The 26755-nt window shown below is 61.8% G+C and overlaps 10 protein-coding genes across 10 annotated transcripts; 8 read left to right on the top strand and 2 right to left on the bottom strand.

Moving 5' to 3' along the window:
* Positions 1 to 115: 115 nt before the first annotated feature.
* On the bottom strand, positions 116 to 1202 carry COLE_04990 (uncharacterized protein; the record flags this gene model as incomplete). Its single annotated transcript, XM_018420407.2, has 2 exons — positions 116 to 855; positions 887 to 1202. 2 exons carry the CDS (start codon positions 1200 to 1202, stop codon positions 116 to 118), a joined length of 1056 nt encoding a protein of 351 aa, XP_018278185.2.
* A 541-nt stretch (positions 1203 to 1743) lies between these two features.
* On the top strand, positions 1744 to 3563 carry COLE_04989 (uncharacterized protein; the record flags this gene model as incomplete). The annotated part of the gene is made up of 3 exons (XM_018419305.2): positions 1744 to 1859; positions 1919 to 2664; positions 2698 to 3563. 3 exons carry the CDS (start codon positions 1744 to 1746, stop codon positions 3561 to 3563), a joined length of 1728 nt encoding a protein of 575 aa, XP_018278184.1.
* Positions 3564 to 5426: 1863 nt separating this feature from the next.
* COLE_04988 (uncharacterized protein) lies at positions 5427 to 6245 on the top strand (the record flags this gene model as incomplete). Its single annotated transcript, XM_018425428.2, has 3 exons — positions 5427 to 5758; positions 5810 to 6037; positions 6077 to 6245. The coding sequence occupies 3 exons, from the start codon at positions 5427 to 5429 to the stop codon at positions 6243 to 6245; spliced, it is 729 nt and encodes a 242-aa protein (XP_018278183.2).
* A 1001-nt stretch (positions 6246 to 7246) lies between these two features.
* Positions 7247 to 8732, top strand: COLE_04987 (uncharacterized protein; the record flags this gene model as incomplete). The annotated part of the gene is made up of 5 exons (XM_018426735.2): positions 7247 to 7359; positions 7393 to 7443; positions 7483 to 7736; positions 7771 to 7975; positions 8009 to 8732. 5 exons carry the CDS (start codon positions 7247 to 7249, stop codon positions 8730 to 8732), a joined length of 1347 nt encoding a protein of 448 aa, XP_018278182.1.
* A 389-nt stretch (positions 8733 to 9121) lies between these two features.
* On the top strand, positions 9122 to 10107 carry COLE_04986 (uncharacterized protein; the record flags this gene model as incomplete). Its single annotated transcript, XM_018423444.2, has 4 exons — positions 9122 to 9229; positions 9312 to 9381; positions 9448 to 9812; positions 9895 to 10107. The coding sequence occupies 4 exons, from the start codon at positions 9122 to 9124 to the stop codon at positions 10105 to 10107; spliced, it is 756 nt and encodes a 251-aa protein (XP_018278181.1).
* A 1691-nt stretch (positions 10108 to 11798) lies between these two features.
* On the top strand, positions 11799 to 12509 carry COLE_04985 (uncharacterized protein; the record flags this gene model as incomplete). Its single annotated transcript, XM_018423443.2, has 1 exon — positions 11799 to 12509. The coding sequence occupies one exon, from the start codon at positions 11799 to 11801 to the stop codon at positions 12507 to 12509; it is 711 nt and encodes a 236-aa protein (XP_018278180.1).
* A 2026-nt stretch (positions 12510 to 14535) lies between these two features.
* COLE_04984 (uncharacterized protein) lies at positions 14536 to 16906 on the top strand (the record flags this gene model as incomplete). The annotated part of the gene is made up of 6 exons (XM_018421412.2): positions 14536 to 14629; positions 14683 to 15398; positions 15431 to 15663; positions 15696 to 16292; positions 16326 to 16661; positions 16696 to 16906. 6 exons carry the CDS (start codon positions 14536 to 14538, stop codon positions 16904 to 16906), a joined length of 2187 nt encoding a protein of 728 aa, XP_018278179.1.
* Positions 16907 to 17087: 181 nt separating this feature from the next.
* On the top strand, positions 17088 to 18574 carry COLE_04983 (uncharacterized protein; the record flags this gene model as incomplete). The annotated part of the gene is made up of 3 exons (XM_018420872.2): positions 17088 to 17866; positions 17936 to 18297; positions 18372 to 18574. 3 exons carry the CDS (start codon positions 17088 to 17090, stop codon positions 18572 to 18574), a joined length of 1344 nt encoding a protein of 447 aa, XP_018278178.1.
* Positions 18575 to 18739: 165 nt separating this feature from the next.
* COLE_04982 (uncharacterized protein) lies at positions 18740 to 19449 on the bottom strand (the record flags this gene model as incomplete). Its single annotated transcript, XM_018424993.1, has 4 exons — positions 18740 to 18830; positions 18966 to 19070; positions 19127 to 19201; positions 19235 to 19449. 4 exons carry the CDS (start codon positions 19447 to 19449, stop codon positions 18740 to 18742), a joined length of 486 nt encoding a protein of 161 aa, XP_018278177.1.
* Positions 19450 to 20522: 1073 nt separating this feature from the next.
* On the top strand, positions 20523 to 26645 carry COLE_04981 (uncharacterized protein; the record flags this gene model as incomplete). The annotated part of the gene is made up of 4 exons (XM_018426025.2): positions 20523 to 23093; positions 23128 to 24978; positions 25014 to 26537; positions 26577 to 26645. The coding sequence occupies 4 exons, from the start codon at positions 20523 to 20525 to the stop codon at positions 26643 to 26645; spliced, it is 6015 nt and encodes a 2004-aa protein (XP_018278176.1).
* Between the last annotated feature and the right edge of the window lie 110 nt (positions 26646 to 26755).

Here is a 26755-nt window from a genome sequence, read left to right as displayed (position 1 = left end):
GCGACAGTCGCATCGCAGGCGTCCCGCCATTGCCGCAGCCACGCTCCACCCATATCCGCCGACGTGCCACTGCTTCATACATAGCATAACATACGATCTCGGACGTAGATACTGATTACTGGCCAGGGAGGAGGTTCGGGTGGGCTGCCGGTGAGACTTGAGGAGCCTGGCCTGGGAGGAGGTTGGGGTGTGTGGGCTGCGGAACTTGCTGAGGGATCTGCTGCGGCACCTGCTGCGCGAACGTCTGCTGGGGAACCTGCTGAGGAACCTGCTGCGCGAACGCCTGCTGCGGCACCTGTTGCGGCACCTGCTGCTGGAACCCGGCCTCCGGCTGCGCCACCGCCCTCGGCGGCAGCTGCGGGGCCGTCTGCTGCACTGGCGAGACGTGCGGCGCCGTCGCGTCTGCGACCGGGTGTCTCGGGGGCGGCGCGTATCCCTGTCCGAGGGGGCTCTGCGCCGTCGCGGATCCCAGGCTGCCTGTGTCACCACCCACGCCTGTATCGATCGGGCGTGGCGGGAGGTTGGGCGCCACGCCAGCCTTCTCGCTGGGAAGCTCGCCCTTGCCCGCAACAGGGGAAACGGGAGAGACACTCGATCCGCGCGACGAGCGGCCGGCGAGCGAGCCCGCCGCTGCGCCTGCACCCGCCGCAGCCGGTAGCGAGCTCTGGCTCCCATTGTCGGTGAGCGCCGCGAGCCGCTGCTCCCGGCGCTCGGTGTTGACTCGCGCCGTCTCCTGCGTTCTCTCCAGCGTCACCTGCAGACGCTTGACTTCGTCCGCGAGCCGCGCGAGCTCGTCCTGCTTAACAGCCACCTCCTTGGCGAGCGTATCCTTCGTCGCGATCGCACTCTCGTGCTCTGCCATTAGCGCGATCATGGCCACACACACCATGCTGCAGCTTGATCAGCTCGGCGGCGAGCTTCTCCTCCCGCCGGATCGCCTTCTGGTGGTCCTCGACCGCGTCGTGCTCCGCCTTCTGCGCTTTGTGGTGCGCCTTGTGCGCCCGCTCCAGGTCTTTCAGCGCCTGCTTGACGGCTTTCTCGTCATTCTTCGCCTCTGGCGTCAGTAGGGACGGCGCGCAACGCACCCTTGTGCAGGAGCTTCTCCTCCTTCTCCTCCGGGGTGCTGCTGCTGAAGAGGCCCATGATGAGTGGGGAGGCAGCCAGCGAGGGCGAGACGTATATATGGCTTCGCATGGGTACATACGGCTGTCTGGCTGGCCTCTGACGTCAATTGCACATCCCGTGTTATGATTCGCCCTTCATTTCCCCTCTCGATCGATACCCCCGTACCGGTCCCGAGCACCTGTCCCATGGGGAGGGGTGCGTAGCATGCATCGCATGGAGCGTACACATGGAGGAGACAATGGGGTGTGGTGTGTCCGAGGTTCTGCCGATCTCGCCACTTTGGAAGCTTTGGACTGGGCTCGGCGTGATCGACTGCGGATCTCGGCGATCACTCGCACGTTGATTGCACGCCACTGCCCGGTGTCCGTGCGGGGAACTCCGGCCCCAGGCCGTCTTCCGACTCTAATCATAATCCTAATCCAGCATTACGGACACATAAGGTATGCGGAATCAAACCATCCCTCCATCCCTCTGTGCCCACTTTGCGAGAATTTGTCTCCGCCACTCTCGTCTGCAAACATCGCTCCTCCGCCCATCTCTTCCGCCCTCGCTGCATACGACAATCGCCTCCCCATCTCGTCCAGCTCGCTCGCCCGGCTCGTTATCGCCAGGACCGCAATGGACGCACAGGCTTCCGCTTCGGCTTCGCCCCAGAGCGGCATAGACCGCAGCGACGGGCCCCTGCGCATCAGCCAGCGCGCCTCCAACTCGTGTTCTTTCTGCACCAAGCGCAAGTGAGTCGTCCGTTCGTCCGTGCCCCACCCGTCCGCCCGTCCGCGGCCGCTGACGACAGAATCAAATGCAATAAGAAAATCCCCTGCGACAACTGCATCCGCCGCGGCCATCCGGAAGACTGCACGCGCGTACCGGCGATCGTGCGCGGGCGGCTCGTGAACGCGCCGAACGCGACGCAGCGCGCGCCGCTTACACCTGACGAAATACGCCTGCTGCGCGAGGGCCAGCTGCAGCGTGAGAACCTGGGTCTGCGCCGCCGCATCACCGAGCTTGAAGCGCGCCTGCGCCAGCTCGAGGGGCGCGCCGGCACGCCCTCCCACGCTGGGCCAGCTAGTGTCGGATCCACGAGCTCGCCGGGCGAGTCGCCCAGCACCGCGAACGCGTTCGCACACCTCCTGAATGCCGCGACCACGGCGCGGTCTGGCGCAGAGACGGAGCGCAGCCGCCAGGATGACCCCGACGTCCTCGAGCCGTTTGTGCATGTCATGGCTATGCCGCTGAACAAAAACGATCGGCCTAGCTCGCCAAACCCGCGCAGACAGCAGGACAATGCCACGCCGGGCCCGATCAGCTCCCTCCCCGATTTGCCCAGTCGTAAAATGATGGATCTGGCCCAGGCGGATCTGCTTACACTTACTCCGACGCCGCCACAGAGCATGGCTATCATCAGGGCCAGCCTCAAATATATGAGCTTCCTGCACTACTCGTGCCACATACCCTCTTTCATCGCCGAGCACGACGAGTGGATCCAGGCCGTGAGCGAAGATAGAGAGGGCGGCAAGGGCGACGCGTGGCTGTCTTATTGTGAGCGACGTAGTATGCTCCCGCTAACAGCAGACTTTGCCCTCCTATCCGTCGGCATGTACTTCTGCGGCGACCTCATGGCGCCGGAACTTAATCTCTCGGTGGACGAGACGGCATCTCTGTCGTCTTTCTGGTTCGATGTGTGTCTGGAGGCCCTTGACCGGTCCAAGTTCATGTCGACCAACCCGACGCTCGAGGCGCTGCAGACGATCGTCGTCCTCCCGATGGTATCGTACAACTTCGGCGCATCAGCATACACCGAGTCGCTTCTGCACGTTGGCCTCCGCCTCGCCCAGCTCCTCAAGCTGCACCTCCTCACCGCCGAGCCGGCGGACCACGACCATCTCCCTCGCGGCCTGATACAGCGCGAAGTAGGCCGCCGCGTCTGGCTTCTCCTGCGCCTCGGCGAAGGCCGTCCCGACTTCGTCAATACCGGTGGCCTGCGCCTGCCCCAAGGCCAGACGGCCGAGCCCTTCAACGCAAATCCCGAGGACTACACAGACACGAGCGTGAACGCGCGTCCCTTGACGCAGTTCACAGTCGTCACGCACCTGCTCTGCGCCGGGCGCCGCTACCGCATCTTCCGCCAGTTCTCTGAGGCCTTCGCGGAGGCCGGCAGCCTGCGCGACCAGTACGCGATCGCGCGCGCCGCCGACACCGAGCTGCAGAACAACTTCGCCGACTTCCCCTGTCTCCAGAACAGCGACAACGACACGTTTGAGGAACGCTTTGACCTCAACGGCCCGCACGACCACAGCCCCCACTCGCGCTACATCTGGTCCCTCCTCATGCCGGCCGGCACCATTCTCGTGTATCGCAGCTTCCTGGGCCGCGCCTACTCCGACGAGCGCTTTACCGAGGTCCGCGAGGTACGTTTGCATTCCTCCTCCTTTCGCTGACATCAGACATGTCTTGCCGCCGCGCGCGAAATTCTGAGGCAGCGCCGCCGCCGCGTGCCCCCCATGTTCCAGCGCACATGGTACGCTCCCCCACAACTTCGCTAACAGCAGGCCAATCGCGTCGTACACCGTCCTCGCGGGCGTCGTGCTCGCTACCGAGCTCGTGCACGGCGCCCCGAGCCCCGCGATGCACGCCAAGCTCGTGTCTGAGATCCAGGCGATCATCGACAGCCTGTGGCTGTGCGGCACGTCGTCGCTCGTTGTGCAGCGCGGCGTGCCGCTCCTCCGCCGTTTCATCGACTCGAGCGAGCCGGCTGAGTACGCCGGCGACACGAAGAGCGCCGCCAGCGTCAGCGACGCACCGATGGTGCCAGCCGCGCAGGAGTTGTGGCCCGGCCTGCCCCCCACCGGCACGGACACGCTCATGCATGCCGGCGAGGATGTGTGGTCCAATGCGCTCGTGGCGCTCGAGAACGACGAGGCGAGCGGGTGGTGGACGACGCTATTGTAGGCCGCGTGATAGATTCTTTGATTATTGGGTTTTGGGGTCATGCATTTGCATAAGTTCTCGCGTCAAGGGTATGAGAACGAGTACAAGAAGCGTGGCTCGGGTTGCTGTTACTCAACGAGAATGCGGTGACAAGAGGATACATCTGGCATATATCGGACAGGGCGTGTGCGGGGTAGAGGACATCACTCATACTCATGTCCGGATGCATCGGCGCCGGACTCTTGGCCCCGCCCCCGCATCGCCGACCCCGCCGACCCAGCCATCCCCGCGGTCCGTCGTGATCTCAGGCGACTTCGCTCTGCGGTCAAGAGCCAATTCAGCATGTGCTGTACATCTGCAAAGTGTTTCAGACGCGACGTTGCGCGCGAACTTTTCACCTCTGTGCATGCAAGGGTCGACGCGCGCAATAAGCGGTTTGGGCGGGCAGGATGGGCAAGATCCGGCGGCTGAGGCCGTGGAATTGCGGGCAGCCAACCGGGGCTCGGCACCTCCGACCTTTCTGCGGCACGCGGGTTCCAACTTCCCGACTCTATCTTTCGTCCTCTTCATCCACCACTCATCACCATGGCCGAGACCGCAGGCAAGCCGCTCCGTGAGTGTCCTGTGCACTAGTTGTGTTGGAGTAGCTTGCTCATCCCAGCCCTCCCCTTCCCCTACACCTTCACGGCAGGCGCCATTGCCGGTACGTTGTTCTATATTTGCCAAACTAACTTCAGGTGTCACCGAGTTGCTGGTACGTGTCTTTTCCTCCAACTCGCTCTCTGCACTCTGCACTCTGCACTCTGCACTCTGCACTCTGCACTCTGCACTCTGCACTCTGCACTCTGCACTCTGCACTCTGCACTACGCACTCTGCACTACGCACTCCGCATTCTGCACTGGGCTCTGCTCCCCGTTGCCGCAAGAAGTCACCCGAGTCGGGATGAGTGGGCGACAATGATGCGGAACGGGATTGGTGCGGAGAGGCGCTCAGGCGCAGAATGTCGAGGGAGGGCCTAATATCGCGCTATCGCGATCCTGGATGTTGCGTGCTGCCGCCGGGCTGGGATGGCTTGAGCGGCGCGCGGGCACGGTGTCGCGTGAGGTGGGCGAGTGGCGGAAGCAGCGCTCCGTCTCGGAGCTACCATGGCCTCGCTCGCTGCCTATGCGGCGCGAGGGTATCGGCCGGCTCGTGTGACTCTGCCCGCTTCTCCCGACTAGCTTCTGTCCACCCAAGCCTTGCTCCGCGAATGCCTCAACCCTCCCTCTGCGCCCTTTCATTTCTGGTCCCACCTCGCTCACCGCAGCTACTCTACCCCCTCGATGTCGTCAAGACGCGCCAGCAGCTCGACACGAGCAAGAACCCCGCCGGCATGGTGACCGTGTTCAAGAACATCGTCACGCAGGAGGGCCCGTCGCGCCTGTACCGCGGCATCATGTCCCCCCTGATGATGGAGGCGCCAAAGCGTGCGATCAAGTTCGGTGCCAACGGCTGGTGGGGCTCGCTCTTCACTAACAACGGCGAGAAGAAGATGACCCAGGGCCTGGCCACGCTCACCGGCTGCTGCGCGGGTGCTACGGAGTCGTTTGTCGTCACGCCGTTCGAGCTCGTCAAGATCCGTCTGCAGGACAAGGCGTCGGCCCACCTGTACAAGGGTCCTGGGGATGTTGTCAAGCAGGTTGTCCAGCAGAAGGGCGTGCTTGGGTGAGCGACCAGAATGGGCCGTGCCCGGCTCCGCGGACTCGCTAACCCCAGCCTCTACCAGGGCATGGAGCCCACTTTCTGGCGTCACTGGTGGTGGAACGGCGGCTACTTCGGCTCGATCTACTCGATCAAAGCCCTCCTCCCCAAAGCCACGAGCAAGAACGGCGAGATGATGAACAACCTTGCGGCCGGTACCGCCGGTGGCTTCGTCGGCACTGTCATCAACACGCCCTTCGACGTCGTCAAGTCGCGTCTCCAGCTGCACGCGACCGGCGAGTGGTGAGTGCCCGGTGGAATGAGCGTGCCACTGACCCCCAGGACCTACCCCGCACTTATCCGCATTGCGCGTGAGGAGGGCATGGGCGCGCTCTACAAGGGCTTCGCACCTAAGGTGCTCCGTCTCGCCCCCGGCGGCGGTGTCCTCCTTCTCGTCGTCGAGGCGCTCTCCAGCGTGTTCCGGAAGCACCTCGGCCCTCCCTACATCTAGAGCGATGGTAGACTTGCCCGCGCCCCGGCGCGGTTGTTGTCCAAAAGGCTACATGCCACTGTCATGGATCATGGTGCGACGAGTATATGTCTGAGGAAGCGCATCGTGGTGGTCGTGGCTCTTTCGGGACAAGTAGTCACCATACACGCCGAATTCTGGGCAGAAGTGGCAAGTCAGCTTAAGTCAGAGCATGATCCCGCGCGGCGAGGTGTTTCTCGTTTGCGGCATGCTGGGCTCCTGCCATTGCCCTCTTGTTGCAACGAAAGCAAGAGCGCCAATGCGAAGGGCGTACCGCTCTCCTTGTATGTTTGCGAAGTCTGCATAGCTGTAGTACGGACACTGTGGTCTACATAATCGGCAGCATGGTTGCCGATCTGTCGCAGCTATGTCGGGAGAACCGAAGTGACATTGGAACTTCGGCCTCTGGGAACGCACACCAAACCGCACGCCTTCCGTTGAATGAGGCCAGCTTTCCACGAATTCTTGTGCTCTTCATGTACACGCTCGACTTTCGCTAATTCCGTGAATGCCTTTCACACCCTCGAGATAGCGAGAAGGCTTCCGCACTGACGTTGCCCTACATTGTTTCCCACTGATCTGCACGTGCTGTGCCAGCCCACGCTCCTCACGCCGAGTCTCGGCCTACAGGCTAGCACTCGTGACCTTGCAATAGCACAGCACTCTCTCCAAACACTGCTCTGGCACCCAAACCGGCACAGGCTGTGTGTCCCACCTCCGGTCGCTGGCGTCGTGAGCGCTTACTGGTCCAATCCAAACTCCTATTGGGGGATGACTGCGACACAGCCATCGAGATCCGCTCTTCAAGTCTCGCGATATTCAAGCGTACGTCCCGAGCAGGCGCCCGTCCCAGTCGATTAGGCGCAGGCATTTCAAGGTACAGTTGTTCGGTCATGCCGCATGCCCGCATCATGTGACGCAATAGCGGTAGCTTGAAAGGTGTAATAAGCTTGGTGTCGACAAGGTCAGAATCCTCCGGCACCATGCTCACAATACTTGCTCTTCTCACTGTTGCGAGTGGGGCCGTCGTCGAGCGCGAGCCGCTTCGCATCGGCCTGTCTCGCCTACCGCTCAGCCTCGAGAAGCGCGGCGAGCCGTGAGCCACGCCCATGCGCCCTACTTATCGCAGACTTACGAGCACGAATTACGGCTCTACACTCCACATGAACATCTCCGTTGGGTGCGACCCACTCCTCCGTCCCTGTTGAACTGATGACAGCACCCCCGAGCAGAATCTCCTCGTCCCGATCGTGATCGGCGACTTCTCAGACATGCTTGTACTTGCCACGCCCGCTGTCGGTGATCCCAATCCCAATGCCGGCAATCGGACGCTTTTCGACCCATCGGCGTCGAGCACATTCGAGCTTGGCGGCGCCACCGTCTTTTACGGCCTCCGATCGCAGCCGTCCGTTGGCACGGCAGCGCAAGATACTGTAAGAGTTGGCCCTGTATCACTCCCAAAGCAGCCAATGCGTGGGTGCTTGGACGCGAGAAGTACTTACGGTAGTCATGGCCAATGTGACAGATTTCGATCAGGTGATGAACATCAAACGAGGCACGCTTGGTATGGCGGGCTTTTCTCCAACTTCTGGGTTCGGACTCGATCTTGCGGCGGCGGCTGGAGGAAATGAAATCGGTCTCTTCGTGACGCCAAGTTCGTCAAGGCTGGGAGCGTGGTCGTATGGTCTGAACGCCGGCGAAATGAGCTTGGGGTGGGTACATTTCTATAGTGAGGTTAACCACAGGGGTCTCAATCGCTACCTCTACACAGGAAACATATCCTACTGCGACGTCGTCAACCCGGAGAATTGGATTGTGGCCTTGGAAGGCTTGAAGGTGAATAACATCTCTGTGCCGGTGGTGCTGGATCCTCCGCCCGCAAAAGCCCCGACAGTATGGCTCGCCCCCGACTTCAACGGGATCTTCTTGAGAAAGACGCTGGCCGATCTCGTGTTTGCGCTGATCCCGGGATCGAGCTCCGTTTACGATGCTCCGCTCGAGGAGACGCGCTGGTATGCGCCTTGCGACACAACTGCAACTGTATCCCTCGTCCTCGGTGGACAGGAATACGCACTGCCCGCGAAGCGTTGGCTGACCGGTGAGGTGTTCGGCTCAAGCGGCTCCTGTGCGACACTCTTCCGGTCATACGTGCAGTCAGCAAACAGCTCAAGCATGCTGATTGGATTGCCTTTCGCTTCGACGGTCTACACTGTTCTGAAGTTCGGCACAACGCCTCAAATTGGATTCGCCCCGCTCTCTCCCGCCGCACTCGCACATGCTCCAGAACAGGCTGCCAACCCCGGCGACAAGCCCACCGGCGCTATCCCCAGTGGGAGGAGCAGCACAGCTTCTGCGGCTCCCGTATCCACAGGTGCCGGCGGCACACCTGTCCCATCTGACGGCACGAGGGCACGCGCGCTCCAGCTCAGCTGGCTGATTGCCGTCGCGTTGACACTCCATTTCCTATAACACAGGAGCAAATCATGCAGGTGTTCTTTAGGAAGCTCGCCGGCATCCCTGACCCGGCGCCGATACGCAATAGCGGCTCGGCCGAGGCCCTGGACCGTTTTGTGTTCACCATGGCCCAGCTTGCATGCAGACTAACGTGGTCATGCTCACCCTTCCGTACTTTGCAAGCACCGACGTTGAATAGACCCTCAAATCGTGTGACGTGATATTTCGGATATCGCCGCATATCCGCTAGATCCCGCACATGTTCCGCTGCCCACCGCCATTACGGCGTGTCGTCTACGATATACGACGCGTTGCGCTTCTAAATTGTTTGAACAGAGTAGTGGCTCTACTTTGACAACTCGCAACCTTATACTTCTCACCGCGTCTCACCACATCTTACCAACATGTCTTCTCCTCGAGTTGCGGTCGTCACAGGTGCCGGGTCCGGCTTCGGCGCTGGAATCGCGCGGCGGTTCGCCAAGGACGGTGTTGCGGTCGTCGTCGCTGATGTTGTGAGTAAGGAAGCGTGGTGGGTATGGGAGGAGCTGCAAGGAGGGCGGAATACACTTGCGAAAGGTGGAAGGCTCACACCAGGCCGAGGAGGGCGGCAACAAGGTCGCGCAGGGCATCATCTCAAGCGGCGGCCAGGCCATCTTTGTCAAGTGTGAGTGCGGGCGCAGCAAGATGTGTGAACACGACGGCTTTCAGAACACTACGTAGCTGACCTCAGGCGATGTGACGCAGCGCGAAGCGTGGGAGCATCTGCTCGCCGCGACGAGGGCAGCTTTCGGCGGTGTCAACTTCGTTATCAACAACGCCGGCGCAACGTACGCGTCCAAGCCTGTACTTGAGACGACGGAAGACGACTTTGACAAGGTCACCGCCGTGAACCTCAAGTCCATCTTCCACGCTGTGCACGTCATGGTCCCCGCGCTTCTGGAGACGCGCAAGGCGGGCGGCCCCGCTGCCGTCGTCAACGTAGCCTCGACTGCCGGGATCATGGGCCGCCCCGGCCTCACATGGTACTGCGGGAGCAAGGCTGCGGCTATCAGTGTGACCAAGAACCTCGCGATCGAGTTTGGGCCGAACCAAATTGTAAGTGGGCGGCGATGGGCACGTGGGGAGCTATGCTTGTTTCATGCTTCATGCTTCATGCTCCGTGCACCGCTTACACCAGCGCTTCAACGCCATCTGCCCCGTGTTTGGAAACACGGGTCTCAAGCACATGTTTGTGGGACAGGCGAGCGAGGAGCAGATCCTCAAGACGATTCCGCTCGGTCGCGCTTCGGAGCCCGAGGACATTGCGAACAGCACTGTCTTCCTGTGCTCGGACGAGGCGGCTTTCCTGACGGGTGTCGCCCTACCTGTGGATGGCGGGCGGTTGGCCTAGACTAGCGGAGTGGCGAGTGGAGGAGCAAAAGCAAAGCTGTCTCCGTGGACGACGGGTGGATAGAGTTCAGCAGAGTGGCGGATGCATGTCGGCGAAATGGGCCACACACAGCCAAGAGCTGCTACTGAATGCGTGAGCAGCGCTGACGATATACAGTGGCGCGCGCCAGAACTTGGTCAGGGCGCGGCGTTTGTCACCAGGGATGGCCCGGCCGCCGTCTGTTTCCCAACTCTGCAGATTATCAGAACTGCCCGAGTGAATGTAAGTGTCTGAAACTCCCCGTTAGTACACCCGCGTCCCGCCATTGCGACGCTCTTGATCTCTTGAAGTGGAGCTGGTGGACATGTGAGCTGGCGCATTTGAGAGCGCCAGTTTGCCAGAAGGCAGCTCCGGTGGTAGCCACGAGCATGTTCCAGCCAGGCTACGTTCCGCAGGAGGGTTGTGTTCAGGATTCTCAGATTGACAGAAACGAGCGCGGCCCGACGCCGACGTACCGAGTCGGATGCTTTCCGTCTCCGTGGGTGTCGCTGGTGGGTGAACGGAAGGTGGACAAGGGTGGATAGGGTGGTGGCTTGGACGCACGGAGGGTGTGAAGGGGTCGGCCGTTGCCGCTCCAGCGTAGTTCTGGCAGGCGACTGTCGCCACTGGTGATCTCTTGTCTGAGCTCAGCAAAATTCTGAAGTTTCACGCTGACTTGTTGCAGGTACGCAGGCCGGTGTTCCGCAGATCTGATCGCTGGATCTGACGGATCTGATGGCTGGAATGGAGGAGAATCACGCACCGACGATCGTGATCGTCATGGAACAGCAGTTCAGGCAAGCGATGCAGGGACGAGGGTGACGAGTTGAATGGTAGGCAGTAGAAGGGAGAGAGGTATGGGGGGGGGGGGTCTACGGCGGAATGTAAATCAGCCAGTGCGGTAGTCCTACCAGCCCAAAGTTGTGGAACCGGCGCGCCGAGCGCCGTGGCCCACAACCTCGGCACCTCCCGCCGAGCCCTTGGCGCCGCCGCCTTATGGCTGCCCTGCAGCTCATCCGCACTTTGCATACATCATCTCCTCCCCGGTGCGCAATCCTTCGATCTCGGCCGTCATGTGCCCAGCAGTACGTAACTGTTCCTAGGAGTTTTAAGATGTCACCTCTGCACCACAACTCAAATACTCGCAGCCTCCCAGCTCACCGTTGCCTGATGGGTTTACCAGCGTTGCGTACACTGCACTGAGCCAGCACCTTCCGATGTGCGAGACGAAGCGACGGACGTGCGAGATCGCGCACATCTCAAACAAGCGGCAGCGGTGCGATTCCAACTCCTCTTGCACCTCCCCGTCCACTCCACCACTTCCGACTCCCGCCCCCTCTCCGTTGAACGAGATGCCTCCAAGAGCACGCATATTTACCCTGCGCTCCACGCAAGGCGTGCTGGACTTCTCATCTTTCCCGCATATCCGGGACGCTGTGGTAGGCGCCGCACCGCGCGCATCCCTCATCGCGCTTCGCGCCGCCTCCCGCGGCTTGCGAGACATGTGCGACGCCCGCCTCGTGCGCCATATCATATTCACAGAGAACGGCGCCGAGACGCCGTGCGGCCGCATCCCTTCCGAGGACTGGTACGAGAGGCCTGAGGTCGCACGATGCGTCGCCGTCGCCGAGCTCGCAACCGTACCTACACGCCCGGCGGACGTAGACCCCGACATGTGTGTCTGCCCCGTCGGCGCACACACATGCGGCTCCGAAGCCCTTGCTCCCTTCCTCTCCAACCTCGAGCTCGTGCGCCTGAACAACGCAGGTGTCCAGGCCGACTATCCCATCCTCACGGCCCCACGCCTCTCAATGCACCTCGACGTCGTCCCCGACAGCCTGGCTGCGTGGGCCGCCGCCCCTGGCAAGATCGTGCGTACAGCGTGCGTGAGCGGCGCAGACACCGTGACCATGCTCGTGACCTATCACCCCGAACACGAGCTCAACCACTTTGGGTTCTACTACTGGCTCTCGTTTCCGCCAAATCTGAAACACCTCGTCATCCACTATCGGCCGCGCGTCGACTTGCCGCCCGCCCCGCACCCACGCCCCACGCCCGACGCACGCGAGCTCGAGCGCCCCACCCTTCTCCAGACGTTCGCCAACAGCCTGTGCCGAGGCACGCATGGCGGACTTAGATACTCGCTCGTCGGACTCGACCAGACGTGGTCGGGCATGTATCGAGCCCCGGAGCGGCGCGACGACCCCACACCGCTCAGCGCCGAGCTTTTTGCCGCGGCACGGGAGGAGGGTAAGCGCCTCCTTGGGTGGGACGATGAGATGGCCGATGCGTGCTTCGCCCGCGTCCGCTTTCCCACCCTCGAAGAGTACCGGGCCGAAATTAGCGACGATCTCTTCGCATGCGAGATGAGCGAGTGCTTCTAGCGCCGCCTCGCCCAACATCTGCATAACACACCGCATCTGACCTCTGGCATCTTCTCATCTGTATCGACTTTGCATGCACCACATACACGCTGGCGCGGGCTTCGAGGTGCAGACGAGGGGGGCTTAGACTCCGGCGTTGGAAGGTTCTGCAGGTTTGACAATTCCGCGGCCCGTAGCAGCCAGCAACTGACTCGAACATCAGTCACTGCAACTGTTAAACATGAAGCGAGCCATGGATCGCCAACAGGGAGGATCGGCGGCCGCATCGGCGACTTCCGTGACAGCCCGCATGAGGAAAACATGCAAGCGAACTCAGACGCCACATTCTAAGCTCGCGCCGGCGCTCAGACCTCGGGCGTCTTGGCCACCTAAATTTAAAGATAAACAGACGCGTGGTGCTAACGCCAATTCGGTCCCGAAGGGGTGGCAGCCCGACGGGGTGGCTGGCGAAAGCTCGCATTGGATCCGCACTTGACCGAAGCTGGTGGCGGTGGACGAAACGTCCTGGCATCGCAAGCCCTCTGCGCCGCCATCTGACATGGAACTGCTCAACGTCTATAAAAGCGTCAGTCTCATGAGGCAAAGTTGTCCGGTCCTGAAGGCGGTTCTTTTCTTCTTCTGTAGATTTGTATCAACGGTGGTACATATAGCCTCGCATTTTCATCAGCGACACCGGCCCCCGCTAGCCTTCCACTATCTTCCGATGCCTTTCTACGCACTTTGCGCGCACGATCATGGCGCCCGGTCTCGACGACGCAAAACAGTAGGATAAGCATATGTTGCGCGACCAAAGGCCCTTCCTCACAAGGGAGTTGGGTCTTGCATGCCGCCTCATTCTCATGCCGTGGCGGGGCTCGTGCATTTCTCGACGCGTCGCGTCTCACGTCGCAAACTCCAGATCCATATCTTACGGTCGCTTCCCCCACCCGCCTGCCCATCGGGTCCTCGTTCACATCGCCTTACTCTGCCTCCTCTGGCCGATAACGCCGCTCTACGCCGCTCACCAGTGAATTGCATCCCAAGCCGGCGGCCAGCTCGCCGGAACCTACATTCCGCGTTATGGCATAAGCATGTTCTGCGCGGCACGTCGGAACGTGCGGTACGGACCATACGTGTACGTCGAGTGGACCGGAGGTGGGAGTGGGGTACTGGGCACATTCAGCCTCTTTGTCCGGAGGAAAGTAGCGCCGGTCTCCGCGCCGTCTGGCACGTCTGGCAGGCGAGCCCGGTAAAGCGCACGGGAAAAGGGCGCAGGAATTGGAGGCCGTTGTGCCGAGAGCATGCCGAATTCTCGGTGCCCCAGCGGCCAGCGGGCATCAGGCATTATTCATCAGGGAGAGTAACCGGCCTGCGAGGTGGGCGAGATCGACATGGAAATAACGAGGAATGCGATGGTCGCTCGCTTGGACAGTGGGCAGCGCGCTGCAGAGGAAGAGGTCTTCACCACCCGAGTTGTCGTCTTGGAAGCTGACGCGAGTGCGACGCTTGTGCTGATGCTGCCACACGGAGGTGTGCGTGGGTGTGGCGGCGGAGGCAGTGAAGAAAATACTTTGACGTGCCTTGTGAAGTGCAGTGTGCCTGTAAAGAGATGAGAGAACCCTGAATTGGCCCGAGAGGACCCTGGGTTGTTTGGGAGAAATGGGTGGACAAGTGAGCTGCACGTGACCAAGATCCGACCGCACAAGGATCGACAGAGCGCACACAGAGTGGCCCCAGCGCGGAAGGATCTTCTCGTCGTCGCCACACTCGCTCTTGTCAGCCGACCTGGCATCGACTTTGTCTCCACTCTCACCCACTCTCACCCACTCTCACTCCTCCTCTCCGCTCCGTTCTCCTCGTTGTCCCGAGACCCTCCCGGCTCCACTCCCCCACCCGGCCCTCCCCACCTGTTCCTGCCATTACATCCCCCCGCATCGCTTCTCGTTGCATTCCTCTCCCTCCTCTCCTGCCCATTCTACATCCTACTCCCACAATCTCTGCCACGATTCCGTCTCCATCGCACCCTCCACCACCAACCTCCCATCTCATGCCGCCCGAGAGGAGCGTTCCTATCGGCACGCCGCGCGACACTGGTCGTCGGCAGTCGGTTGTCCGCAGCTCGCTCGAGCTCGTCTTCAGCTGTGCGTCACCATGCCGCAGCGCGCGCACGCCCCAGTGACTCACTGACACACAGACTCGCGCTCTCAGCAACGCTTCTTCGCTGGCCTCCCTTCCGCCCCATCCTTCGTCGACTCGCATTGGGGTGATGTCGCGACCGATGACGACGTAGACGAGGACCGCGAGTGGGACACGGAGGCGGGCGGCTCAGGCTCGCGCTCGGGCTACAGCTCCGCAGACGAGGCCGAGCCCGCTGTCGATAGCGCGAGCGAGACGTCGGCATTTTTCCCCGACGATCCCGTGCGCGCTGCCGCCGAGAGCCGCCGAGGATCCCCCACGGACCTCACGAGCATCCGCGAGCGGCGCAAAGAGGACGACGCGGCGCGCAGCTCGCGCGCCTTGCCCACCAAGCGCGGCGGCCTACTCCAGATGTACGGCACCACGCCGACCGTGCCCCTCAGCAGTTCGGTGACGTCGAGCAGCGGGTCTGGAAACAGCAACAGCGCCGGCGCGACGCCGCGCGCAGGCGCCAAGCCGCTGCCAGAGGATCCGCCGAGCCGGCGCGTCAGCGTACAGCGCGGAGTGGGCGTCGGGCACGCGCCGCCCTCCCACCACGCGCTCCCCAGTGAAACGACACCCCTCCTCCCTTCGCCGAGCAGGAAGAACTGGGCCCCCGAGCGCTTTTCAATCGTTAGCTCGCCTGCGCGCTCCCGCCGCTCCAGCATTGCCGGGCAACGCCGCGTCTCACGTCGCCCACCAGTGCACGTTGGTGAAAGCAGCGACGGCCAGACGGTGAGTTGTCGGTGGGTCATATCTAACGCTAGCTCTTCAATGCCACCGCTGTGCTTGTTGGTATCGGCCTCCTCTCCATGCCTCTCGCGTTCAGTTACGCCGGCTGGATCGGCGGCACTATCATGCTCGTCGGCTTCTCGTACATTACCTGCACGACGGCCAAGCTCCTCTCGCGCCTTATCTTCGCTGACCACTCGTTGGTTGGCTACACTGACATCGGCAAGGCGGCATTTGGCCCCGCGGCCGGCGGAGCCATCAACGTTCTGTAAGCACTGCGTGCGAACTCGCTGACGCCAGCTTCTGTCTCGAGCTGTTCGCGATCGGCGTCGCGCTCATGGTCCTTCTGGGCGATTCGCTGAACGCACTGTTCCCCTCCATCTCATCGGACATGTGGAAGGTTATCGGCCTGATCGTGATCCTCCCCACGACATTCCTGCCGCTCTGGCTCCTTTCGTTCCCCTCCGTTCTTTCGACCTTCTGCACCGTGCTGCTGATCGGCATCGTCGTCTTTGACGGGTTGTGGAAGACGAACGCGCCGGGATCTATCATTGATCCGATGCCGACGCACCTGGGCCCCGAGCTCGACGGCGCCAACTGGCTCGGCGGCGTGGGTCTCGTGCTCGCCGGATTCGGCGGCCACGCCGTCATCCCCAGCATTGCGCGGGATATGAAGCACCCAGAATCCGCCAACCGCGTGTTCAACATTGCGTTCACGATTGCAGGCGCCATCGCGTTTGCAGCCGGCGCGACAGGCTACCTCATGTTCGGCGACGAGGTGTCTGACCAGATCACGCGCGACCTGAAGAACCCGTTCTTCGGCTACCCCAAGATTCTCAACACGTTTGCCGTGTGGATGATTGTGTCCGCGCCGGTATCCAAGTTTGGCCTTTGCTCGTGAGTCACGATGATGGGTGAAGCTGACCACAGACGCCCGCTAAACATTGCCATTGAGGGGTTTCTGGGCCTCGCACCCAACCCCGCCGTGCACCCGCCGCGCGACCGCCGCCGCTCGGTGGTGGAGCAGGTGTCGTCGTCGCTCGGCACGAGCTTCGCGGCCGCCGGTGCCTCCGACTACCTAACGGATGACACGTACGATGACCGCCCCAAGTCGCCCGTGACGCCGCTGTACGACCCGAACGCAACGCGCCGCGGCGAGGGGTGGAAGGGCATTGCGCGCATCGCGAGCCGCACAGTCATCACCATCGGGTGCACGCTGACGGCGATCCTCTTGCCCGGTTTCGAAAAGGTCATGGCATTCCTTGGGTGAGTTGATGTGACGCGCGCGGCTAACCCTCAGCTCGTTCAGCAGTTTCCTCATCTGCATCATCCTCCCCCTCGGCTTCTACCTCCGCCTCAGCCCCAAGCTGCTCCAGCTCGACGTGACCGACTGGAACGTGCGCGTCACCCGCTGGATCCAAGTGGGTGTGATCGTGCTCAGCACGATCATGATGTGTCTCGGGACGGCGTGGGCGTTCCTTCCCGGCTCGGGGCGCGCTGGCGACGAGTAGTATCTTAGCATCGTTCGTATCCTTCTCGCGTAATCTTTTATGGTGGTCTCTGTATGGTGTTCCGATTTGACATGCGGCGGAGGTGATTTGAGGCTGGCGGATGGCCGGATGTAGCCGAGCAGCGGGCCGACGTACGCGACGTCATGTCGAAAAGTCGATCATCATTGCACTCACACTCACCATGCTCGGCCTCGCGCGCCTTCCATCTCGCGCGCCAATGCTGAGGCGGCACCTCGCGCGGAGCTTCTGCGCATCCGCCTTCCCCCGCAGCCGCCGCCCCATCTCCGTCCCCGTGGACACCCCCGTGCCCGACTGCTCGCCCTCCTCCGCGTCGCCGCTTGACCTTCCCCCGCCAGCCGGGTCCGACCCCCTTCCCCCGCCCCCGCACGAGCGCTCCATCGCCGCGCGCCGCAGTCTCCTCCTCTTCGCGCTCCCCATCCCGCCGTCCGCGTGGCCTAGCCACCTCGACTTCGCGAGCCCCCTCCTCGCGGAAGCCGGGAATGTGCTCAAGCGCGCCGGCGTGTCCGTGAACGCGGTCTATGACGGCGTGGGGAGCGGCTGCTTCCCCCCGCCCTCGAGGAAGCGGGATCCATATACGCCGTCTACGAACTCGGACGCCGACGACTCCGCCTCCAACTCGTCCACCGCCGCGCCAGCCGCCGAGACCTACCCCGCTCGCCTCCTCTATCCCGACGGACGCACGTTCCACTTCCCTGAGTTCAACGAGGCCACGCTCGACTCGCCCCAGCTGCGCCGCGCGCTCATGTATCGGCCGTCGGGCAGCGTAATGGGTGCTGGTGCGGACGAGGTTCCCGGCGAGAGCGAGATGCCGAAGGAGGTGCTGGTGTGCACGCATGGCGCGCGAGACTGCCGCTGTGCGGATTACGGCACGCCGCTCGTCGCGGCGCTCCGCGAGCTGGGCGTGGCGGTGCGCGAGATCGCCCATGTGGGCGGGCATAAGTGAGTGGTCCTCCTTCGAGGGCAATGTGGAGGAAGGAAAGCAGGGAGAAGGAAGGGCACTAACCCCAGATGGGCAGCCAACGCCCTCCTACTCCCGAGCATGGACATGCTCTCGAACCTGCGCGCGTCCGATGCGCCCGCGCTCGCGGCCTTTGTGCGATCCCGCGCCCCCACGGACGCGATGTGGGCACACTGGCGTGGGCGGATGGGGCTTACGGAGGAGCAGCAGGCGCGGGTCTGGGCGCGGATCCAGCGCAATTTCGCGCCTGCTACTCCTGGGGCTGCGGCTGCAGGCGAGCGCGTACCGCTAACGTTCCGGACGTATGAGGGCGAGATGCGGACTGTCGAGGGGCGTATGGGGGATTCGCTGTTGCACGTCGCGCACGAGAATGAGTTGCCGGCTATGGAGGGGACGTGTGGGGGAAATGCTGGTGAGTGGGGTAGAGCAAGGATGGCAGAGAGGAGAAAGAAGAGAGCAGAGGCAGAAGCAAGGTGCTGACATCAGAATGCGCTACGTGTCATGTCTACCTCGCCCCGCGACCGTCGCCGCCACCAGTGCCCGAACCGAGCGAGGACGAGCTCGATATGTTGGACTTTGCGCTGGACTACCGTGACGGACTGAGCCGGCTTGGGTGCCAGATCAAGGTCACGCCCGAGCTGGCGCGGTGGTGTGCCGAGGGGGGCGTGATTGATCTGCCCAGGTTCTAGCGGATCGCGGAGAGGGTAGACAGCGCGCATGGGAGACCGCGACACAGCGGCAGGATCACGCAGGAGCGCATGGCTTGTCCTCTCCAAGAGAGAGGCGGCCGGACAGGGAGAAGCGCCCCCCAGCCTGCATAATATACAATGCATGTATGCCCTAGTGTACATGAATCATGCGGCGTAGCGCGCAAGGTTGCGCACCTCCTCGAGAAGGTGCAGGAGTTTGTCCTCGTCAGCGTCGCCGTTGGCGTAGCGTTCCAAGCTGGTGTGAGCGGGAGAAGAGGTGGGGTGCAAAGGATTGACGGGGGGAAACAAGAGCGCGAAGAGCGACGAATAATGCTGATCTCCTGCAAAGAGGAGACGAAGGACTGTCCTGTCACCAGAGAGACCGACTCACCTCGGAATCAACGACACGGCCACTTCAACGTTCTCTGGGCGCAGGTGCATTATCTGCGCCACCTCGAATGTGTTAAGGAAATCTCCAGCCGTAGTCTGGAGCGTTCTGGTGTGAGCCCTTCATCTTCCCCCCTTCAAACCCCCTCTCGATGCGTTACTCACTGCCGCATGCTCTCTGCAACTCCCGGCTTGACATTGTTGAACTCCTTAACGTACTCGACAGTCTGCTTGTACACACTTTCGTCAGTGCGTCCCCTCCGCATCTCCCACTTGTTGTCTGGCGGAGGCGGAGCGCCTGTTCCGTGCCGCGACATCTCGAGCAGGCTCTGCACCTCGCCGATGGTGAGTGCCTCCCCGCCCGCAAATTCGCCGAACTGGAGCTTGGTCGCGTCCTCCTCCTGGTTCGCCTGGCGATGGCGCGCGCGCGGGCGTGCGGGCGCCGAAGCCGCGGTGAGCTGCTGCGGTGTGGGTTTTGTGTCGACCATTTGGGAGGGGAGGAAGGGGGTACTAAGGGTGAAGATGAGGCTGGTGGAGCCGCTGCAAGCACTCCCAGGGGCCTAGGTGGGGGAGAGTAGATTGGCCCTTCGATGGAGCAAATATTAGAGCTTGTTGGAGATGGATGAAGCGAGAAGGAGGAGATCGAGATGAACAACAAAGTTGGGTTTGGAATTGAGGATTGACGAGGTTATGAGGTAGAAGACGGAATGGAGACACACTTGGAGTTGGGTGAGAGCGGGAGCAAATGTGTACTGGTGACGGAGTGGAGGGCATGCCGAAAGTTAGTGCGAGCCGAGATTCGACCGGCTCTGCGCGGGCGCTCACCGCCGTCGCCCGCTCTCCCCGAGTACCTGCTGCTCGTGTGCGGACATGACTTTGCCAGTCTCCAGCCTTTCCCCCCGGTCCTCGGTGGTCGTCGTTTGCTCGCAGGCCACTCACCGCTTCTGCCACTCTCGGCCTCTTCAGCCACCCTCCAGCCACACCAGCCATTCATTCATACATATGCATGCATCCGACCCAGGCTCTCGGCCAGCGGTCCTCGATGCCCGTGGCCGGATTAGACAGTGGCCAAGGCCGATGCATTCCAAAGTACATTGCATGCTGCGCGCTGCGCGTTGCGCGTTGAAGCGGGCCGATTGATTTCGTCCACGGCATTGCACCTCAAACGAGCCCCGTAACTGGTAACCCCGGCCCCCTTCCCCCTCCTTCATCCCGACCACCACCATCTCTCTCGTCGTTTCTCCTCCTTCTCCTCATCTCATCATCATCCACTTGCATTGCTTCGTCTCATACCCCCCTCCTCTTCCATTCCCCCGAACACACGCTCCGCTTCCACGCATGCCTGCGCTCATGTTGAATCATCACTCGCCCGCCTGAAAGACCACCGCAGTCGTGCCGTCTCTCTGCCTCCACCGGACCTGGCGACCCGACAACACCACACCTAACCCCTTCCCGCTCCTCTCCGTTACCTCACCTCACCTCACTTTACCTCACAGCCTCCATCTATCCCCAAGGGCTACCATCCCTCCGTACCGGCCCCACTCTGGCGCAGTCGCGCGCAATGATGGCCCCTGCCTTGACAGGCTCGACCACCACGGCCACATCGTCACGCAGAAGCTCAACCTCATCCATATCCCTTCCCTTTGCGACTCCTCCCACATCCCCAAAGTCCGCCACCAGCCGCATCCCAAAGCCCTCCTCCTCTTCCTCTCTCAGCTCATCGGCAAGAGTATCCAGCGGTAAAGCACGTTCAAGATCAGTTTCCAACGGTGCCGGTAACGGTAGCCCAATAGCTTACCGTGCCGACCGGCTAGTGCTGCCCTCCGTGTCGCCCGCCCCTTCGTCATCTTCCACTCCCAACGGCCGTCGTCCATCGCTCCCCTCATCTCGTTCCGAGGGCAAAGATCGTCTGGTGGGCCCTAGCGGCGTCGCCGGCCCGAGCCACGTACCAGTACCGCGTGTACCGTCAACGGTGCAAGGCTTGGTTCTAGTTGGCAGTGCCGCGGCCACCAAGATTCCTGCCGCAGGGCCGTCTGGTTACTCGTCGTCGCCCACATACACAGCGCCGCCGGGCGCACGTGAGTGGAATCGTTCCTCTCCATCTCCGGCGGCGACCATGCAGCGCGTGACTTCGGCGGAAGGCTCGGCTCGAACTGCAATGTCGACCAATGCGTCGGGACCACGCCGTCAACGGTCAGCCTCGTCGTTACCTCGCCGCACAACTGCCTCGCCCCATATGCCGGTCCCCGGCCGCCTTCCATCGAACGCCACCCCCCTTCCTCGAGACGCCCCCACAATCGCCGTTTCACAAGCTTCTCCTGCACGGTCACATTCACGGCCGTCCTCCAACCCTTCTCACTCTTCCTCATCACCACACGCTGAGCAGGCGTCCTCATCGTCAACAACACCTCACCGAACACCTCGGCGGCAGCAGCGATCTCGTGGCTCAACGCCTCAGCCCTCTCACGCGTCGTCGTCTCCCTCTGGCAACGGAGGGAATGCTCGAAACATTCCTGGCGATCGCCCTCCTCACACTAAAGTTAACGGTGTCGGTTACCGCCAGAGTTCTACTCCTCGGTCATCTGCACCAGCAAGTCGCGCAACGTCACGCGAGTCGTCCCCATCCCGGTCGAAAGGCAGGCAGAGGTCGGCGCAAGGACAAGCGCACGCGTCGCTTCGGCGCCAGCGCGGCGAATCTGCCTCCGGGCCTTCATCCGGGCGAGGGTCTGCACAAGACGACGCACGCTTCGTGTCGCTGTCTACAACGCCCACTGCCTCCTCCTCACGGAGCCGCATCCCGCGGAGAGAGGACGCATCCCCGTCGCGACTGATGATGGCCTCTCGAGAAGTCACCGAGCCACCACCACGATTAACGGCCTCGTCACCCCCTTCACGCGTCACCTCTGACTCGCAAGGCTTTGGGACCGAATCTTCACACAATTATTCCACTCCTCCACCTCTATCCGGATTACCGCGGCGTGGTGGGTCGTCAGGCAGGCAATCGGGCCGACAGCCCAAAACGCCCCAACCTTCCCCCACCCCCAACTCCCCTATGCTTTCGACCGGTCCACCTCCTCCGCCTATGTCGAATCGCCGGCTGAGCGTTCCTCCACAGGCTCGACAACCAGCTGTCCCCAACTCGACCCCGCCAGTGCCTGCGAAAAGTCCACTGAGAGCCCTCAATGTCTCCGTATCCTCCAGCGCCGTTGCTTCAAAACGGCAGAGTCGCGCGGTGGTCGCTTCTGAGGCCCCCCTCACGTCACCGGTACCGCCCGTGCCTCCACTCCCAGATGGTCTGTGTCCTGCACCAGAATCATCTACACCGCTTGCGCATCCTGCCTCACCACGAGAAGAAGCATCTTCACCAACTGCGCTGGAGGATGTGCGAACACCGCGCCCGAGCGTTTCCGCACCGAGGACTGACGGCCCACAAGGGTCACCTCTGGCCGCGTTAGCTTCGCTGTCAGTTGCTGATAACGCCGTTTCTCTCAACTCCGGACCGCCTTCTGACTCTGGCGGCGACACCACGACAGGTAGCACCAACGGCGGCCTGACGATTCCACCAAGGGCATCATCGTTTGCCAGCTCCCCTGAGCAGCTGCCTTGGTCTCACTCGTCCAGAGATGCAGGGTCGGTGGCAGCCACGCACGGCCACTCAGACGATCACGCTCAAGGAGCCACAGCATTCCCAGAGCCATTGGCTGAGACAGCACGAGCGCTCGCACCTTATTCCTCGCTAGGAGATGCTCATGAGGTGCTCCTGGCTTCACCGGATCAAGCCAAAGCACGCCTGTCCGTGTCGACATCGTCGACCTCTGCACCGGTCACGCCCGCGCCCTCCATTCCAGGGAGATCGATGCAACTCGGCGATTCGCGTCCCACATCCGAAGTTGAAACTACATCATCCGGCGACTTCCCGTCGACCTACAGCCCCGATTCGGCTCCACCATCGGCTCCAGCGTCTTCCGTCAATCTGTGGGCTGTCGGCGCACGGTACGAGAGCCCAGCTGATGAGACGGGGCCGGCCATGCACGTCCGCGGCGCCAACGACCATCAGGAGACGCTGATAGATGGCGTGTTATGGGGCCAGAAGCGCAATTCCTCCCTTCAGCTACCACCGCCATCCAAGGGGGTGAGCTCTGAACGTGACCTGAGCTAATCTGCAGGATAACCCGACTACGCCTGTGACGAACACCTTCGTCGACAAGGACTTGCCGGCTACTCCTCGCACTCCAAGGACACCAAAGTCGCCAAAGACGCCAAAGACGCCGAAAACAGCCCAGCGTCCGGGCCAGCACCCCACAATGCGCTCGCCTTCCATGCCTCAGATAGGTGTCAAACGAACACAGAACGGAAAGGTTGTGGAGGTTGAGGCGCCTCTCGGCTCACCCAGCTTCCCGCGGTCGAACACCGGGCCCGTTGGTGTTGGTCTTCAGCCGCCTATGTTGTCCCCTCGGCCCCAAGATGGTTCAGCTCGGCCGCAGAGCATGCTCATTGCGTCGACTCCCGTCACCAGGTCCCCCTCGCCCCAGCACATGTCGCGCCGTAGCCATCTCTTGCGCGAGATTGCGCACACAGAGCGCACGCACGCCACGGATCTCGCCCTCATCCGTGACGCTTACATCGGGTCATTTTTCCGCCCCGATTCGGGTTTCCAGCTTGGATCCGAGGCCAGCACGCCGCCCATGGACTCGTCGCGTCACTCTAGACGCAGTTCGGCATACGGCTCGCCAATGGAGGAGCTAGGCAGGCGCATCAGCGCTCAGCAGAGTGACATGCCTCGGCGGACAAGCGGTCATGACGGCGGATTGCGTACCAGTGGCTACCAAGTTGATGGACCCATGCGCCGCACCAGTGGACATGAGCGGAGAGCCAGCGGGGCCGACTCTGCCTGGTCCAATACATGGAGCGGTATCATGTCGCCAGTCATCAAAAGCCCGCGCACAGACATGGGAGGCAGCTCAGTGGACTTGTCGTACTCTGCATCAGGAGCGGCGTCATCATCAACTTCGCTGCTACCCTCGCCAAAGGTTCCATCGACCCCATCATCCATGAGTGGGGTGGCCCGCTTCGGCGCCGGTATGGTTCGGCCGCTATCACAGGCGGACATCAAGACCATCTTCCTAAATATTGGGGCCATGGCTGCCGTCTCTGACACTCTTGCGACTGAGCTTGAGGCAGCTCTCGGCAATGCGGAAGATGAGACCGCCACACCGGGTGGAGGCAACGGCACGGATCGTGTGGGGGAGGTATTCCTCAAGACACTGCCTCGGCTTCGTCCTCTGTACACGTACTACTGCTCGCGGCAGGCACAGGCGAGCGCGCGCCTCCAGGAACTGCAAAACGATCCGTCGTACTCGGCGCATCTTCACGAGTGCTGGGCCAAAGTCAAGGCACACACCCATGCGTGGAATCTCGACTCGATGCTTATCAAGCCTGTCCAGCGCGTGACCAAGTATCCGTTGCTGTTCGAAGACCTGTTGTCGTGCACTACTCCAGCTCATCCAGACTATTTCGCTATCCGTCAGGCCGCTGAGGGGGCCAAGTCGCTCGCATTGGAGGTTGATGAAGCCAAGCGCCGCAAAGACGTTATTTCGAACGTCATGAATGGCCGTTCGAGCGTCATTGGCGGACGGTCGTCGTCGTCCGTCAACCTCGTGAAGGACCCGAAGCGTGCCGGGGGAGGTCGTCTGCTCGGGCGGTTTAAGAAAGACAAGGCGCCATCGGGGCACGACCAGAACGCGATTCTTCACATTACGCCGTACGCCCAGTCGCAGCTCAAAGACTTGGCTAAGCGCCTGTCCGACTGCGAGCGCAACGTGCGGAGGTTGCTTGTGGAGCTCCCGGACTGGTGTGAGGCCGCTAGGTTGCTCCTGCGCCAGAAGATGGAGATCAACATTTATTTTCTCAAGTGGTATGCTCTTGGGCGAAGAGTTACGAACGATGATAGAATCGAAAAGGTCGCTCGTTTCTCGGGTGTGCTGGACAACATCCTGACGGGGGCATGGGAGGAGCTGGTGAGCAGGCTGTTGGGAAGTCAAGCTAATCTCAGAACCAAACAGTGCGCAACTCCATCCTCGTCAACCTGGAGAAGCTCCGCGAGACAACCAAGAACCCGCTGGCAATCATCGCCAAGCTCGACGAGAAGTCGGACGTGTACTCGCGCTATGTTGCACACCGACAGGCGAAGAAGTCGATTGATAAGGTCTTGCTGCAGGAGGCAAACGAGTACGTCACAGTGCACTCGCAGTTGCTCGAGGAGCTGCCAGCGTTTCTGGAGGGATTTACGCGCATCTACGAGATGTCGCTGGGAGCGTTCGTCGGGGCGCAGAAGAAGTACTTTGAAACTCTGCGGGATACGCTCGCACTGTTCTCAGCGCAGTACCTCAGCGAGCCGATGGAGATGTCCATGGTCGGGAACACATACAAGGAGGTACGCATGGATGTGTCGACACCGCGCGGGATCCACAAGGCCTGGCTCGAGCGTCACAGGGAGCCGAACAATATTATGAAGAGCCTGCAGATTACCGGCGGCGACGGAGCGCGCGACGCGCAAATGCGGGCGAACAACCTCAACGCCGGTCACATGAGCCGAGCTAGCGGCGGAAGCAGCGGGAGCGCGCCTAGCTCTCGGCGCTTCACGGCATCCTCGCGACCGCCATCGCATCGGAAGATGCCCTCGTTTGATGCAAGATCATCGACTCTGCGCAACACCCCTACCGGCACCGCATCGCAGCACTCATCAATGGAGCCCCCGTCGAGCGCGTCCAACCCACGTCGGCGGTCTATTAGCTTGAACGTTGACACGCCGCCAGGCTCAACTGGACCGGAGCTGAGACCCGACTCTGGCTCGATCTTCGGGAGCTTGATCAGAAGAGCAAGCCACCGTGAACGACGGCGCGAGAGCAGTACCAGCCTTCTTGATTCGCGCAGTGGTAGTGTCAGCGGCAGCAGCAGCAACCCGAGCGCCCGCTCCACGATGATGATGAAGCGCCCGTCGCTGCGACGCGAAAAGAGTACCAGCGCGAGATCGTCGGCAGCTCAGTCGCACTCGGAGGAGAATGACCGGCTGTCGTTCGGGCTGCCGCGGATACCCACCACCAACGACAGGTTCCTCTTCGACAACCTGTCAATCGATAGCCGTAAGAATGAGCCGGTTTACGAATCGCCAGTCACGTATGAACGCCAGGACATCGGCCTCTCGGCGCTAGGTTTGGGGAACACCACGCCCCCCTCGGATGCGTACTACAACAAGCGGACCCCGCCCGACGGGTACTTTCTTCAGCCGCCGCGCGAGCCGCACAGCGAGGATGCGACGCCCGAGACATACACGACGCCGATGGGAATGGACGAGCCCGACGCCGGCGAGACATGGCGCAACGCGCGCGTCCTGTACTCGTGCTGCGCCGTTGCCGACTTTGACCCAATAGAGCTTGGAGACCTGCGTTTCAACGGCCTCCGCTTCCTCCCGCTGCTAGCGGGCGACATGGTCGACGTCTTCCACGAAATTGGCCGTGTAGCCGAACTGCGCGACTTCCCGTACTCACAGGCAGGGGTAGACAATGATGGTGCAGTTGTGAGTCCCGCCACCGGTGACGGTATCAGCTAACGGCAGATTGCACGCTCAGAGAATGGGCTTATTGGTGTGGCGATGTGCAGCTTCCTGGAGCCGCTGCGCTCGTAGCATGAAACCTTGTAGCATGTAGGACAGTGGAGATCAGCACTACATTTGTATGCGATACGCGATCGGTGATGTAGCAGATACGCAGATGCAGCGGGATGATTGAGAGACGA

This window comes from Cutaneotrichosporon oleaginosum (genome assembly GCF_008065305.1).
Source record: "Cutaneotrichosporon oleaginosum strain ATCC 20508 chromosome Unknown ATCC20508_contig04, whole genome shotgun sequence".
NCBI classification, from domain to species: Eukaryota; Fungi; Basidiomycota; class Tremellomycetes; order Trichosporonales; family Trichosporonaceae; genus Cutaneotrichosporon; species Cutaneotrichosporon oleaginosum.
The sequence above is the reverse complement of the archived record's forward strand: the minus strand, read 5'-3'. Positions and strand labels throughout refer to the sequence as shown.